The sequence below is a fragment of the Lissotriton vulgaris genome, chromosome 4_1, assembly GCF_964263255.1.
Source record: "Lissotriton vulgaris chromosome 4_1, aLisVul1.2, whole genome shotgun sequence".
Taxonomy (NCBI): Eukaryota; Metazoa; Chordata; class Amphibia; order Caudata; family Salamandridae; genus Lissotriton; species Lissotriton vulgaris.
This window is the reverse complement of record NC_141691.1, coordinates 1,399,196,412-1,399,214,070: the sequence shown is the minus strand read 5'-3', so window position 1 is coordinate 1,399,214,070 and position 17,659 is coordinate 1,399,196,412. Positions and strand designations below refer to the sequence as shown.

At 43.1% G+C, this 17,659-nt stretch overlaps 1 protein-coding gene across 1 annotated transcript in view; it reads right to left on the bottom strand.

The window, feature by feature from the left end:
* Positions 1 to 17,659, bottom strand: part of TTC39C (tetratricopeptide repeat domain 39C) — a 512,445-nt gene that overhangs the window by 322,031 nt on the left and 172,755 nt on the right. The window contains exon 3 of the mRNA XM_086965646.1: positions 6,157 to 6,285. Coding sequence (XP_086821772.1) covers positions 6,157 to 6,285 — 129 coding nt within the window. The remainder of the gene's footprint in view (positions 1 to 6,156; positions 6,286 to 17,659) is intronic.

Below are 17,659 nucleotides of genomic sequence, written 5' to 3'. Positions count from 1 at the left end.
AAGTAAACACCTGGCAGCGGAAGTGGTTGTACAACTGAGTTAGCTTTCCAAGCCCTACTGTTACATAACTATAGGGCAGATACTAATGCATAGTTGAATCTGGAATACTCTTAAATACGTAACAGTTGCCAAGAACAATGTTAGTCATACATTTGCTTGTTACAACATTCTTCTGAGATCATCTAGTTGTTAAGGAGTCTTCTGTGAATATGCCTTACCATGACACAATGGCCTTTCTTGAGATGTGTTCCCATGACCTGGGCCCATATTCTTATAAAAGTCCATACGACTTCGTGATACAATAGTATCCTATGGCTTTGTAGGTCCTTACATTTGCAAGTTCCTTTCCATGTGGGGCCTTCTTAGTCCTTGGACTACGTGGCCTTCCTGAGATGTATTTCATTCAAGGTATGTGGTCATCTGATTTTCTGGTCTCCTTCTGCATTCTCTGTCGGCTCAATCCTATGGAGGAGCAGGTCATTGAAGGCCTGGTCATCTGGAGGTACCATACTTGGCTACATGTCCCTCTGACAGCCTGGTCATCTGGTAGGGATGTCTTCTTGCAGTGCAGTAGTCTGGGTCGTGGCTTTTTGGTGGTGCCTCCCTTACGAGGCATAGCTCTCTGATGTACTGTTCTTGGACAGTATGGCTGTCTGATTCAAACAGCCTTAGAAGGCACTGCCAAGTGAAACAGTAGTCAGTAGGTGTAATGACTCTATGGCAACAGCAACCTATTGTATCATAGCCCGATGACAGCATTGGCATTATACTGCTTCGCCGCATTATGGAATGCCATTTTGGATATCTGCTTCGCTTGGCCTCAGTGGCCTTAAGTAGTGTCAGCATTCATTATCGACGGGATGAAAAATGTCCATTGCACTTTAAGGTCTACTGTTGTGCATCAACAATAAGTTCCCACTTTTGTTCGGTTGGTGAAAACCATAGTTCATGCAATTCCAGTGATTACCTCTCGACATAGGAACCCAGCGGTTATTAATGTCACTTTTGTTAGTTTGGCCAAAAGCCATAGTTTTACACCTCCTGTAATAACTACTCGACACAAGATTCTAGTTGCTACTGATTCCCCCAGGGTTTTCACTTGTTTGTTGGGTAAGGTCCACACTTCAGTTTGTGTCCTAAATAATCTTAACACAATTTTATGGCAGTACATATATAAGAACTGTTCTAAGATAGAGAATAGGCTAATGTAACAAACATCTGACCATTCACTAAAGTAAATGTTAACCAAGTGGCAATTTACAGGAACGGGTGTACAGACTACTGACATCTGAGTGAGCATACGAGGAGCAATTTCAGTACAACCATTAATACACACCTGTAAAGATCGGAAAGCAAAAATCTACCTTAGTTAAGGGGAAATGGACATGGAAAAGCAAGGGAGAACTTAAAATAACCCCTTAAAGAGAAATGACCTCACTGGCAAGGGAATACAAGCCAAACACTGATGATTTGCAGGTCATAATGCAATGGAGATACGCTCATATTATTAGCATGTCCGACTTCTTCCACTGTGATGTGTTATTAATCGAAAGAGTGGGTAAGTCATCACAACCATGGGGTTATATTCATAGCAGCTCTAGCTTTTGTACTGATTACAGAAAAAAAATGTTTTATGTGATGAAATTGTGGTGATTGTTATATGGATAATCTGTATAAGAATGCGCCTTTTAATAACAAGCCAGCTTGAGGTGATGCATTAGTTATGTAAGTGGTGTTTATTGAGAGCAATACATTGCCACTAGTAAATACACAAACAATAAATATTTGGGCTCACTGAGATTATCGTTGGTAAACCAAAGAGTTGTAACATAGCGTACATGTTTATTGCAATATCATGTCATTATTTGTGCTAATGTCCTGTTCCATTTCACAGTTCACTATACACAGTCCCCTGATGAAGTGTATTCCCCGACAGGCACTGGGGCAGCACTGCAATGTATGTTTAGCAAGGCTAAGGCTCTTAAAGAGCTATATGAAAATAATACATCAACAAGCATTGGCAAAGTGAATGGGTCTTGCTTATGTGAGCTTTATTGACTTTTCAATTTTTTTTTAGCTATTTTGCAAATGGCGGAAAGTAACGTAAAAAACTTTATGAAACATCCAGCGATATTTGTGTTAAAACACTTTGTTCTTTTCTTCAGTTATGCTGCACCGAAGCAAGCGCTGTTGTATAATATGCCTAAAAAAACATTCACAAACACAGTAGAGCTTGCGTAGGCAAGACCGATTGGCTTTGCCAAAACTTGGCATGGAATGCCACACTGTAAGTTATAAGCATTTATATAGTGTTTCAATAACTGATGTGGATATAGTATAGAATGGAGAATGCCCTTGCTAAGGTGTTAGTGTGTCCAGATTCAGAAGCATTTTAGGACCTTACAAAAACTGTGAAAACGTGCCATATAAATGTGCTGAATGTAACATAAGTTGTAGGTAGACAGAAGAGTCCAATAGGTTCCAGCTTTTATTACAGTGATAGATAAGCTATGTGTTACTTTCGGTGCAATGGTTACACCGTTGCTTGTTTCGTAGTAAAATATAGCAATAATCGGTGTTCAGTGGGTTTCCTACAGCTTTTGGCCCCTGTGCCACTGCGCATGCTGCACCATTCAAATCATGGCCATAGTGCCTACAAGGTAATTGCACTTCTGACTGCTTGTTTAGTAATAACTTATAGCAATAATCAGTGTTCAGTGGGTTTCCTAGAGCTTTTGGCCCCTGTGCCACTGTACATGCTGCACCATTCAAATCATGACCACAGTGCCTGCAAAGTAATTGAACTTGTGCCTGTTTATATAGTAGTAAAACCTCGCAATCATCAGTGCACAGTGGGTTTCCTAAAACTTTTGGCTCCTATGCCACCAGCTGAACCAATGAAATTTTGATCCTAGTGCCTGCAAGGACAAATGAGTAAATCGTTTATATCCAGTAATATATATGTTCCAAAAAAGGCACGGCTACCTATAGAATACATAAGTATACACAGAATACATAATTATTGTGTAGATAAAAATAAACACAAAGGCTTTCATAAAAAGTGCCTTTAAACGTATCCAACTCTCCAAAACAAGTTGCCATACATGTCATAAATAAAGCATATGTCTTACACATCAACGTGAAAACCAAGCATCGTAAAATTGTGTTACAATGTGGCTGTCTCTTTCCTGTGAAAAGATGATATCCTGTGCTTGACAGTGAATGGGCCATAAGCAGTGTAAATTGCCCACGATCACCAAATGTAAGGCTTATCCGGAGACTGAAATGAGGTTTTGTACATTGTTCCTAAAACAGCAGTTTCACAAATTGAATGGACTCACCAAAGAAGAGGAATTTTGCAAAAAGCGTGCAAACGTTTTGTGCAGCTGAAGAAAGAGATCTCTTTTGTGATGACTCTGTGTAAAATATATATATATTTTAAAACACAATCAGGGTCAATGGAGAAAGTATACCGCGTCCCTCTTTACTGTAAAAACACTCTCGCTTTGAAGTCAGATGAAAAGAAAAGAAACACGAGGCTCCCACTACACAGCTTGACAATTGACCTTGGTCTTTAAATGCCTGGCAAATGTGAGGAGATAAGATTTAAATGCCTATTTATTACAGAAAACGAGTTTGTGGAAGAATACTGTAAACTCAGCTTTAGCATGGGGAGCAGTAGCATAACGAAACGTGAGGGCCCCCTCCTGCAAAGAACATGGCGGGGCCATCTCTCTGGTGTCAGTCCGGAACTCTCAGGCCAGGATACAGTGCTGAGGAGGCCCCCAGAGCTCGGGCCACTCGCCCACATAGCGGGAGCTACGGGACCTATGTTACGCCACTGATGGGGAGGTTCAAACAAGCTGCACAGCCTAACGCAAATAAAGCCAGCAAATGAAAAGGCAGAAAACATGAGTAACAAACCACAAAGCTAAATAGCAAGCAAGGCGCGGAATGCTTCCAGAGGTCAACGTTCCGAAAGTCCCCAAGATATCTTTCGTATAGCCAGATAGCTCTGCTATCTAGTAGGTGGTGACCTAACTATGAGTACTAAAGAATATTTATTTGGGTTAAGTATGTTTTCCATATGAAAATATTTTGATGGACTAAGTGAACCCATAAGGACTGAAAGCTGTGTGGGGTGGAGTACTAAACAATACTGTGTTTAGTTCAGTGATAATGTCCCTTTTTGCCGCAAAATGAGTAATGAACAATGTCCCCATGTCAGAACAGCCTAAGTGCTCAGGGAATGCATATCACTCTTGCTGAGCATGCATGTTACGCCTTATCTCACTTGTTTTCCAGATCCCAGAGTTTGTATTATATACCCAGCAGTACAATGAAACATTATTTTGAGGTTGTTAAAGCCTGTCAAAGTAGGAAGGACATTTCAAGACCTTCCAACAAAACAATTGATGTGCTGGCTTCCTAGGTGTGAGGATTACTGTACTCTCTCATGCAAGTTTGGGAAAACTGTAGACAGGAGAGAGAGTCACATTCTGTCCGCTGACCTTCAAGGGGGTTCCCACGCTAAGGCAGGCACTCAGCCATTTCACAAAGGACAAAGACATTTGTTATTCCAACTGCACACAGCACATGGTCTGGGGACTGCCCAGATGACAGGACTGCTTTGATTTTAGTCTAAGGAGGACGTTAGGGCACAATCGAAAAAATGGTAAACCTAAATCCAGATTACATGATCACTCACCATGCAATCCACAGAGTCCTCCCTCTAAAACATGCCACGGAATCCTTCTGAGATCCCCTTCCTTCCAACTACAACATCAGGTTTAGCTGGATGATGCTCCCAAAGGTTATCGTGCTGTTGCATAGAGAACAGCATCAGCGAAATATTGTCAAGCAGTTGAACGTGCACGAAAAACATGGAAAATCCTAGTGTGAGACAGCTTTCATATATAGCTACAGCGTTTCCTCCCTACAGGGTTACTTGTTCCTGCTCCCTCAATGAGCTGGGTGTTAGCATGGGGCTATCAACTTGTTGAGTTAAAATAGTTGTTTTTATAGGTTTTTAAACTGTTGAGGGATGCTGCATTTTTATGAGAAGCCTGCCAGTGCACCCCAGTGGCGTAACAAACCTTGCGGGGGGGCCCCTGCAAAGTGCATGAAGAGGCCCCCTCCGATCACACTCAGGAGTTCTCAGGTCGGGGTAATGCGCTGAGGGGGCCCCCTGGAGATCGGGCCCCCGAACCATGGGGGCTGCGTGGACCTTTGTTACGTCACTGGTGCATCCTCAATAAATCTCTTGCCTCTTACACACATACAGGTTTGTCTTGTTCACTTCTACTCCTAAGGAATGTTGGAGTAGCCATTTTACAGTTACTTACTAGGAATTTAAATCTTGGTATCGGTATCCGCGAACAGTTCCTACTTTGAGGTTTTGCCTTTGCTTGCGTACCTGAAGTGGCATTCCTGACTTGATCTACTAGCACACTATAAGTCAAGCTTGTGGAGCCTCCGGTTAATAGTTCAAAATCCTTGTGCAAGAGACTAGGACTCCATCAAGCTACTCACGTCTCACTAGGGGTTAGGATTCATGATCCACATAGTTCAGTGAATCCAGAGTGATCCCTACAGGAAGAGAGGGTCCACATGTGACTACATCGCCATATCTGCTGCCTTAAGGGCTTAGTTGAAGACGTTTGCCAATCAGCACCTCTTAAGAACCAACTCTATGATCTGCACTCTGTTGGATTTGCCTTCGGACACTGGGGCATTTGATCACAGTGGAAAGAGAGGTGAGACATACAGGAAAGGTAAGAACAAACGCAGAAAGCCAAGATGCTTTCACCATGAGGTGCTGGGTTGCCGAGAGTTAGAGTTAAAAAAGAAAGATTAACAAATGGGTTGTCTCGTTTTTCATAGACGGTAGGTTGGAATATGTGCCTGGTATCAGCCAGAGATTCAAATATTTTCCAGTATTTCCATACGATGTTTAAACGGTGGTACTAATACTCTAGTTTCTAACATTAGCCTACTAATACAATGGTAATAAGTGTGTACGTCTGCAAACCTTATTCATAGAGGTAGCTCTTAAATATGAGTTTTGAGCCTTTTGCAAGCAACACAAATCCGGGGCATTGGTGAAAAAGATAATGCCCACTGGACAGGATTAACCCTGTTATGATGCAAACTTACATTCTTCTTCATCTTATTCTTAATGGTTTCAATCACCCCAGCCTCTTCACTATCACAGAGTCTCTCTGTGGCTTTCAGGTCCTCACATGCCAACTGCATCTTCTCTTCTTCAAAAGTCATCATGGCATTCTAAACGGGGAAAGGTAAAATTAATGAAATTGAAAAGCGAGATGCCTTTTTCGATATTACGAAACACTCTTACTGACACTCTTACTGAAAAGCAAATAATTTTACACGGCCTAAGAATAAAATGTGTCACCTCACCAAGGACAATGAACATAAAAAAATCCACTGGTGCAGTGGTGACTATTTCATCTCCTGAAAAAGTTGACATATTTACCATTCTGAACTGACACAAGAGGGATTATGCTTTAACCAGATATATGTTGATGTGGCAAGAATGTTATGCACTTGGAAGGCATTTCAGCATAGGCAACGTGATTTTGTGACGTCTCCAGTGATGCCGACAGCTGAAGTTTGGACTTTTCGGAGATAGTTCTGCTGTTCTGGGGTGAGGGTAGTGCAAAGGGTATTAGTTTGGAGAGTGTACAAAATAGAGTAAGTCTCTTACTTGCCAGGTTTTCCGGAAAATCACCACTGAAGATGCAAATGATCGCCATGTAAATTAGTTGTTCGTTTATCTCATGTGGTATCTGGCTCTAAGATGAACTAATGATGGCTACCCCTGGCTTAAAGAAACAAGTCACAATACTACAGTGGCATGGAGATAAGAAGAGCTGTAGGAGTGCTCTTTGAGGGATGTCTGAGAAGCAAAGTGTTGTTCATAAAAGCAGGGATTTGAAAAAATCATTCCTTGGTTGTTATCAATAAAGAAACCAGAGCGGCTTCGCAGTATGGTTAAGTGATTTTGGTTGGTCGACTACCTCTGTGGCAGTTGACCACACAACCCAAGGCTGGTATGGTCTGTTACAGAACCGTGGGTTCTGGGTCTCCTCCACCCCACACCACCCTGTGTTCTGGCACCTTGAAGGAGAAGTAGAGCATTTCCCCAGAATTCCCGGTTCGGCCTTTAGGCAAGATTTCTCTTTGCATAGCATCCCATAGCAAATTGAGCATTTAGCTACAGTGTTACAGCCAAGAAATATAATTGGCAGAAGGCATGATTGTCAAGGCTTGATTACAGTAATTATCTTTGATGTACATCGTGAGATAAGCATTCTCTTCGAGCTTGTAAACCTTTCGCTTCAGGATGCTGGCTGTCAAACTCCCAGCGTGGAGCAAGGCATTTGCTTCAAAAGGATTAAACACAACCTCAGATTATTGTTACAGATCACACAACAGAGCAGGAGCGCAAACAATCACATGTTCTATAGAAAGACCCAACATTAAACAAGAAGCAGGGTTTGAGATGAAAGAGCTTCAACAGTGCAAAAGAAGTCCTAAGTATAAGAGAGTGATGGGAGGGTTACTACCATTCTGGTTTTCCAGTTCATGTCAGTAGTCTGTGTAGTTAGCAAGGACATACCAGAGTTAAGCCTGCATTGTGAGGCATCCATGGGATTGAAGGATAATACCTCTCTGAGGGCTTGATGTACCCATCCGTTTTACAGTAGCAGAGGCCAAATTTGCGTCTTTGGGTACGCAAAACGGCGTTTTTAGAATACACACAGAATTGGTATTTGGCAGGGACTTGAAAAGGGTGTCCCTTCCAAATACCGATTCTTTAGCTTATATATTAATAGTTTGCGACCGAAAAGTGGTCGTAAACATTTGCAAACCCCCTTCCCCTTTGTGAAACTCAAAAAAACATGTTTTTGTCCGAGACTACTGACTGCTCCTAAAATGTTTTTATAAAACTATTCCTTATTTTTTAACTCATCCCATTTTCCTGTATTGAAAGAAAAAATAAATATATTTAGTATTTACTTATTTAAAGCAATCACAGACCTGGTAGTCTGTTGACCCCAGCAGGCCACCATGTCTTTGACTTTAACCAATTGTAATGAGTCACAATTTGTGAACTACCTTGTGCATATTAATGAGGTAGGTTAAATTGCAACCCACTACGAATAAGTAATTCGTGAACCAACCTATTAATACATAGGTTGTCCCGAAAATACCAATGCATTTGGTAGAAGTCGATGTGCAAATTGCACCCACTTCTGCCGAATCTATTGTAGTAGATTTATAGTTGTTTTAAAAAAGAAGCAAATCGTTATTTGATGCAATTTAAGATTGATTAATAGGAATCTTAGTACACCGAGCCCTTCTCTGTTCATTGGCATAGGTCACAATCAGGTGACAGGCATGAAGGGTGATGTCATCCAAGTACAAATTAGTCTCAACCACAGCCCTCCCATCTTCTGCATTAATGCGTGTGCTATCTCTGTTGTCAGACGTTTGGATTATTTGATGCCCATAATGTTTAGTGTAGCAATTGAATTATTCAGCATTTCAATGATGACACACACTGCATCTAGTGTCACATGCAGTGGCTTTCAATCAGGGTTATGTTTTTACTCATAGAAACAGGTTGAAGATTCCCAGATGCTGCCAGAGACGTTTTATGTCATGGGCAAAGTGGTCTGAGCCCCAGGGCCCCCACCTTTCTAAGGGCCCCCATCATAAAGCTTTCAGAACAGTCCCAGACAGTGGCTTGGCGCAAAAATGAGGGGTGCCCTTCACAATATGAAAAGGGGCTCCCTGGTCTCCAATATATAATAATGTAAATATTCAAAGACTTTACGCTGAACGAGGCACCCCTGAAGGACTTGGGTCCCCCTAAATGTTTGGAGGTCAACAAAGAGGATTGTCAATGATCAGACCATAGTTGCTTAGGGCTTGAATTAGCTGAAAATGGAAAATAAATTCCAAGTTGGTCCAAGCTGGGGGCCCCAAAATATGTTTGGCCCGGTGCCACCAAAAATCCTTAATATATCCTCGGATGGTGGATAGAGGATGAGGGCAAGATAATGGCAACAGCAGATCTTGAGGAAACATATCACACAAATTGCACATTTTGTAAGTATTTTAGCTGCTGCTGGGAATGTAGTAGTTATTAACCCATTAAGCGCTGCCGTCGGCCAACGGCCGACGGCAACGCTACCTCCCCAGTGCTGCGAACGACCGTTGGCCGACGGGCCAGCGCTCGCTATTCGAACGTTCAGCACTGGGTGCTGAACGTTCGACGCAGCAAAGGAGTTAATATGTGTTGATGGAGCTACCGATAAAAATCCAAAACAGTAAAGGTTTATTCTTCAAAAAGTGGAAACCATTAGGCCTGGGGCAGTACATCAGAAACAAATGTTGCTTTGTCTTTAGTCACATTGCAGCAACAAAAATCCTTGCTTTAGAAAGTGTACCTCAATGGGCCCATACTCTGAAAGGGATAAGGGGAATGTGCCTATTATATTTATTGACATTGCTGCCCCACGTCCAGATATAGAAGGTGGGATGGTCAATGGACTGAAAAACGGGGAGTGGCGGAAGACCTGCCCCACCTCCTTCATCCTAATCATTAATAGGCTGATGGCAACCTTATCGACATAGCTCAACAGGCAAGGTAGGAGGCTGGATCGAAGGGTATAATGGTACTGCCTTAACTATGATGGAGTACCTGCTCATCTCAATCCCCTAAGTCCAATGACAATATCTTCACGCTTATCTATCCATTCCCTCATGCACTTGTACAGTAATCACACTCATCCATTTACTACTGACAAACACAGACCCCTATCCAACGACCTATTCACCAATACCCACCACAGCCATTTACTTTGTTTCCAGATGTATGTAGTGCATGGTCACCCAAGAAATTGACGAGCCATGCATTCATTTATCCAAATAGCCACAAACATTTATTAGTCCATCCACAATCATGCATTTATCCATTTAACTACGCATGTACACCCATTTATCATAAGTGTACACACGCATCTACCCTCCCACATTCATGCACACACCTACCCACCTACTTGAACATGCATGTATGCTTTCATGCATGCTGTGAATATGTTTGTGTGTGTGTGTGTAGATGAATCTCTGGGTGCCCATTATGGTGTACAAGATTATACACCTGCGTTTGGGTGTCCCTTTGGGTGTTGTCTGTGTGATCAATTAACTCCAAGGGGTGGGGCGTCATCTAGCCCCAAACCAATAGCACTGCTATATAGCCTTAGCCGCAAATTAACTCCAATTTTGCCAATGTAATCCTAGTAATCCTTTTAATTTTCCTCGGTTATAGTGTTTCTCCTCTAGCTTGCTGGTCCACAAGTGGAATTATGTGCCATTTCCTAAATTTCTACTGTTTCAAATGTGTCCATCCGGACTTCTTTAGGAAACACGACTGACGCACAATTCATTACAGGCAGTGTTTATTCAAAAAATCCAATGCATTTCGGGCATTACAGATGCCCTTCGTCAGGGATCACTATAAATACCAAATAAAATTCAAATCAATTATATATTCATATCCAGTTTTCACAACTACAATCATTAAATCTCACTACCGTATGATTTACAACCCAGTCATCGACTCCCACGATAGACCCATACATCAGCTATACAAGTAGTCTCCTGCTTTTTCTATTGAAAAAAACAAATCTTTTTAAATAACATTCTTGCCTTTCATTTATATAAAATCACTGTGCTTAACAAAACCAGCTATTTATATCTGTTGTTTTTGCTTTCCATTTCCATTCCTTCAACTCGCATTATTATCTTGCTTTGGGAGTGATTTCAATAGAAAAGGCAGGAGACTACTTGTATAGCTGATGTATGGGTCTAGCGTGGGAGTCGATGACTGGGTTGTAAACCATACGGTAGTGAGATTTAATGATTGTAGTTGTGAAAACTGCATATGTATATATAATTGATTTGAATTTCATTTGTTATTTATAGTGATCCCTGACGAAGGGCATCTGTAATGCCCGAAATGCATTGGATTTTTTGAATAAACACTGCCTGTGATGAATCGTGTGTCAGTCGTGTTTCCTAAAGAGGTCCGGATGGACACATTTGAAACAGTAGAAATTTAGAAAATGGCACATAATTCCACGTGTGGACCAGCAAGCAAGAGAAACACTATAACTGAGGAGAATTAAAAGGATTACTAGGATTACATTGGCAAAATTGGAGTTAATTTGCGGCTAAGGCTATATAGCAGTGCTATTGGTTTGGGGCGAGATGACGCCCCACCCCTTGGAGTTGTTAACTAATTGGTGTCATGGGCATGGCGCCAAACCAACGTGCACGCAATCATTGTATAACATGGACGAACGTAATATACTTGAATAATGGTGTGCATCCCACCCCCTACTTGTTGTGTGTGCAATTACGCATGTAGATTACTTGCCATTTGTGTACATCGATGTCTTTGTGGGATGTGAATCAGTGTGTGTGCGTGAGTGTGTGTGTGTGTGTGTGTGCACCATACATACGTCATATATTTGCTTGTTTTGCACTATTTCCTTTATCCAATAAATCGGTCTCAGAAAGAATTGTTTACTGGTAGAAAATGTGTGATTTTCTTCAACCATACCTGGCAACCGTGCACTTACTGACCATTTCTTGGCTTTGGCAAAGGGGGTTACATTTTCATTTTTAAGATCGTTAAATTGCCAGCAATCAAATGTATCATAAAGAGTATGAATTCAAGAGAACAGGCACACTAAGGAATCATGCTGGGTATGGCTGCATGCTGTAAATGTGTCTTGGAACAGAACCCAAAAGAAAGTGGATACCTGAACTACCACGATAACAGATTCAATATATTTGGTTACCTTTAAAAGTTGCTGATTTGTGCCAACTTAAACTCAGGAGGTCATTTAGAGATGGTGGATGTCCCTATCTAGATCTTTATACTATATACACTAGTATGCACGCTAAAAGTGTGGACGGTCTGATCTATTTAGCGTGTGTGCACAAGTGTATACTTGTACACTCCAAAGCGGGCAGGTAGGATATCCATCAATGCTTGGTAGCTTGTTCTCCTCCACAAACCTCTACATAACCTTCCCAAGTCTACAGTCTTCTGAAGACCCTGGACCTTCATGTTCATCCTAGAAAAGGCCATTCATACAGAATGTTCAGAAGTGCCAATAGAGTGATAATGTGCTGGTCCTGCAACTGCTTGTGAAGTGCAACATGGTAGAAATGTCATTATTGTACATGGAGGTCTCCTACCCACTGGCTCCCGGTCAACAAGAGGATCACTTCCAAGCTCCTCACCCACACTCACAAAGTGATCCACAACACCGGACCAGCATACCTCAACGAATGACTGTCCTTCTACACCCTGAACCGCCAGCTCCGTTTTGCCGACCTTTCACTCGTCACCGTCCCACGCATCTGAAGAGCGACCACCGGCGGAAGATCATTCTCCCACCTCGCTGCCAAAACATGGAACACCCTCCCCATCCACCTGTGTCCGACCCAGGACTTGCTGACCTTCAGCAGACGTCTCAAGACCTGGCTGTTCGACCTGTAGCTGCTCCCCCCCTCCCTCCGCGCCTTGAGACCCTCACGGGTGAGTAGCACGCTCTACAAATGTCTGATTGATTGATTGATTGATTGACCTTAGTGCTGAAGGTGGCTAACTATTGGAGTCTACAATGTAAGATATACGATATTCATGAAAATGTTCATTATAAACCACTCAATTGCTTCTGGCAATATCTTCTTGATGCTGGCTGGACCAGCAGCGGACAACAATGAGCAATAAAAAATGAAGAGTGCAAGTGGGCTCAATGAGTGCATATGAGCAAGGTTTTGAGGGCCCTTTCAGGAGAGAATTTGTCAAGTGTAGGTAGCTCATGACCTGGAACTTCAATGTTGAAGTGATCACATACGAAGCTTTAGGCATCGATGTTCTCCACAGCAAATGGAAGCAGGTTGCCTGCCATTGGGCTCATGTAGGTACCACAGTAGTTCAAAACTAGCTCAGAGGTGAAGGCTCTTTTGCTAGGTAGAACGGTGAGACTTGCGTTTTTTTCTCTCTCCAAGAAGGAAGCCCAAAGCTCTCAGGGAAACTCGTTCTTTAACGCACATCACCTAAAATAATCAAAACCCTCAATTACATAATATCTAAAAGACAAACCACATAAGTTGAGTGCTTATATGTTTAAGACTGTTTACGACTATGGGATGCACACTTTTTCAAAAGGGCTTGCAAAGTGGTAAAAACAAACAAGGACATACATACACTCCTTGATAACAATAAGAGAACAATTATTCCTACAGAGGCAACAAAGAATGAAGCATGCAGGCACACCTAGAAGACTATGGACACACAAGGCTATTTCCAGCTCTTGTTGGCCCTATTCATGATAAGAATTGTTTTCATTTCCATCAACGCCAACATTGGTTGAACCAGCGGCACTTTCTAGTAACATAGTCGGAGGCCATTCCCGACCACCTTGTGAGGGCTTGGGACACGTGAAGCTGGCACTCCTGGTCAGCTCTGCCCACCTGTAGCCTGCTAGCTCGCACCCCCTTCCTTCCCATCATTGGTGCCGTCCTTCCTGCGCTGCTGCTTGATCTATTTGCCATGGCACACACACCTCCGTTGCTTGTTTTAAATGTGAGTAAGAACCCCACATTCTTTTTTTTCAATTTTTGGTTACTGATCTAACTTGGATCGGGGGAATCAGCCCCCACTCGGACTATTATTAAACAGATCGAGGAGGGCTCTTACGCAGCAGTCACAGCTATCTCAACCAGGAAATAGCGCACAAAGATACCAAATAAGAGCCTTGAGTTGCAAAGTGTGCAGTGCAGGATCCTCATGTAACGAGGCCGTTTTCGTGTCAGAAAGTCATTCTAGGTGTAGGCATGTGTCTGTGTGTTTCTGAAGAGGTCCAATTTTCAGCAGAGCGTAATAAGCTGAAAGATTACCACTTTGCCAAGGGTCACATAGTTTGTTCAACGGGTGCTGCAGGAATTCTTAACAAAGGTGTGTCATACTTCCACACTCAGAAATCTGTGTGCGCTCCAAGCAGCCTGGGACTGTTTTCCATACATAGGCACCCAGTGCTGATATAGCGCCACAGTGGGTGCCTTGTCTCAAACCATGTAGTCTACACTCACGTCAGCCCTCTCAAACCCAAGCAACCTGGATCTTCAGGGAGAGGCATTGCATGCGGCTCCATCATTTCCACCCGGATCGTGCAGACGACGTGGCGCTGTAATGTGTGATCCTCTGCATTGTGAACACATGGACAGCCGACCTCTGCGGACAGACTGAGGGTGCGCACACTGCTCGGGACGGGAGTGTTTGAGAGGGTCCCCCACAGGAGGCACAAAGAACTAACGAGAGTTGTTACTTGTTCCAAGAGAGGTGGGTGAAGTAGGTGGTGTGAGATATGCGACAGCGTGCCCGAATTCAAGTATTTGGAACAAGCTTTTACTATTTCCAAGACAGCATGCATGTCCACAGTGCTGTAAATGACTGCAACTCAATGATACCCTCTTTGCTGACCCCTGCAGCATGAAGGGCGGCATCGGTCCGGCCCGCATCTCAGTTGTGAATTCAACAGCGCATGCTTAACTCCTGGAGTCACAGGCAAAGCTGTTCAGCCGAATGATACACAGATATTATTATTGGGGCCTACAAGTATTCAATTTGTCCAAGAACAGTCATGTTTGCCGTCCTTCCTGCGCCGCTGCTTGTTTTCGTTGCCTCTTTTGCTTGTTGCCTCTTTTGCTTGTTTTAAATGCGATTAACAACCTCACATTCATTTTTTTCAATTTTTGGTTACTGAAAAAATAAAAGCGCTCACGTCATTTTGTATTTGAAACATGCTTTCTGTTGGAATCTTTTCTCATCCCTTTCCGTAAATTGAAAACATCAGACCTGCACGGCATTTCCAATATCATGAGAATGGCCGCCGTCGAGGCCTCACTTAGAAGGCCAACAAAGTAAGTCTCTCTTCATTTTTAATGCCTCGTGCGTGGCTTCAAATTAAGCAATACATGGCGCCTGTAACCCGTTTCCTTTCACCGGGACGCGGTGCACATCGTCCTGCATAGCAGGTACGTGTATTTCCCATGGCCGATTACAACCGGATTTGCGTTTTGGTTGCAATTTTCTCACTGACATAGCAATGCATTATAATAACTTTAACGCACTCGTTTGTTATCACACTTGTACCATAGAAGCGCTATTTATTTAACAGAAAGGTCTCGTACTTTCTCTTCCATTCTAACATCTTGGGTGATATTTAATGAACACGCCCCATATTTTTTTTTTCGCAGGTTCATTTACTATTTAGCTGCATTTTCATAACAGTATGGGTGAATATATACGTGACGTGTCCCCTCGGCGCTAGGACGGTTTTTACCTGCATTTTCTATACATTATGAGAGAATACATTTTTAGAAGTCGAGTCGTGTATATTAGCTTTGCGTTGCCGATCCTAATTGGTTAACACGTTAGAGCGGCCTTTATTATCAGGCAATTAATACATAAATCTGGCTAAACTTAGGACTTTAAGATAAACTAATTGTAATGGCTTATTCTTCAACTATGTCTATCACCCGTCTTCACACTGCAATATACTCTACGCAACTTTACACCACAGCGCTCTACATCACATAATTACTGTACACATACCACATATTTACACTACACAAATCTTCTTCACACCACACAATTCAATGCCACATAATTACACAACTAACAATTCCAATCCAACACACATAATTCCACTAAAACCACATATATCCAGTCCATAACACAAGGGTAAAAGACATTAACATTTCCAACGCCAATAGCTCCAACAAAAAAAAAACGTGAGATCTATTGTATTTCAAGTGCTTGTTTTAATGTAGAGTATAGAGTACAGGCTACAGGCCTAGACAGGCATACAGTGAAATCTTGAACTTTCACAAAAGGCTGGTGCTATTGAAAGGTAGGTCGGGATGGGCGGAGACATTCATATGCCCTATGATTCTGGGCGGCATGCCAATGCCACTTGCTCAACCCCAGCCTTCTCTGGCACTTAGTCTGTGTTGGACTTGGCCCTTTTTGGCAAGTTCACTCCTAAACTTTTTGCCTTTTGTTGTGACATGGTGTTGGTGGTTTTAGACCTCTTGGCACTTTAGCACTAAGGTCCAGTGTAAAGTGCATGAGCTCTCTTGTGTTACATTGGTGGGATTGGCCTGCCTTCCCATTGGATGGCATTGGGGATTCCCTGATCAGTGTGTGTCAGTGGTAATTCATGGTATGGGAGGAACAGAGGGGTCGAGTTTGGTATGTATGAAATTGTGATAATAAATGCTGCGCAATGGTGTGCTCAGATTTATTATGCCTATTTGAGAAATGCCACTTTTAGAAGTTCAAAAACAACAGTTGATGGACAGAATGCGGAACAATGTCATACATTCACCCCAGTACAGAAATCTGGGCCTAAATCTATTGTTGTTTTGCACTCCACACCGCCCCAGTTCAGACATGGCCATATGCAAATCAGCTTTGACAATGTGCCTCATGGGAACAGTCCAGCCCGAACTGCCATGCCATGTCTTCCCTGGACCAGAATCAAGCATCCTAGGACCGGTTTCTGGCTATCAGCTATCAGTCGTCTTCAGCCAGGATAGCTTGGCTCCAGTGGCGTGGAGAGCACAGGACTCACGTCTGAGCATACCCGTCCCACTCGGGGTGACAAATGCAAAAACAACAGTTGATGGACAGAATGCAGAACAATGTCATACATTCACCCCAGTACAGAGATCTGGGCCTAAATCCATCGTTTTTTTGCACTCCACACCACCCCAGTTCAGACATGGCCATATGCTAATCAGCCTTGACCCTGTGCCTCATGGGAACAGTCCAGCCCGAACTGCCAAGCCATGTCTTTCCTGGACCGGAATCAAGCATCCTAGGACCCGTTTCTGGCGATCAGCCGTCTTCAGCCAGGATAGCTTGACTCCAGTGGCGTGGAGAGCACGTGACTCACTGCTGAGCATACCCGTCCCACTCGGGGTGACTAATGCAAAAACAACAGTTGATGAACAGAATGTAGAACAATGTCATTCATTCACCCCAGTACAGAGATCTGGGCCTAAATCCGTCGTTTTTTTGCACTTCACACCACCCCAGTTCAGACATGGCCATATGCAAATCAGCCTTGATCCTGTGCCTCATGGGAACAGTCCAACCCGAACTGCCAAGCCATGTCTTCCCTGGACCGGAATAAAGCATCCTAGGACCGGTTTCTGGCTATCAGATGTGGTGGTGCTGACTGATGCTGTCGTAGCGCATTGTGATGCTGTGGTGTTCCTGAGTGATGCTGTGGTAGTGCTGAGTGATGAGGTGGTGCTCCTGAGTGATGCTGTGGTGGTGCTGAGTGATGCTGTGGTGAAGGTGAGTGATCCTGTGGTGGCCCAGAGTGATGCTGTGGTGGTGCAGAGTGATGATGTGGTGGTGCAGACTGATGATGTGGTGGTCCTGAGTGATGCTGTGGTGGTGTTGAGTAGCACTGTGGTGGTGCTGAGTGACGCTGTAGTGGTACGGACTGATGCTGTGGTGGTCACTTTATTTGAA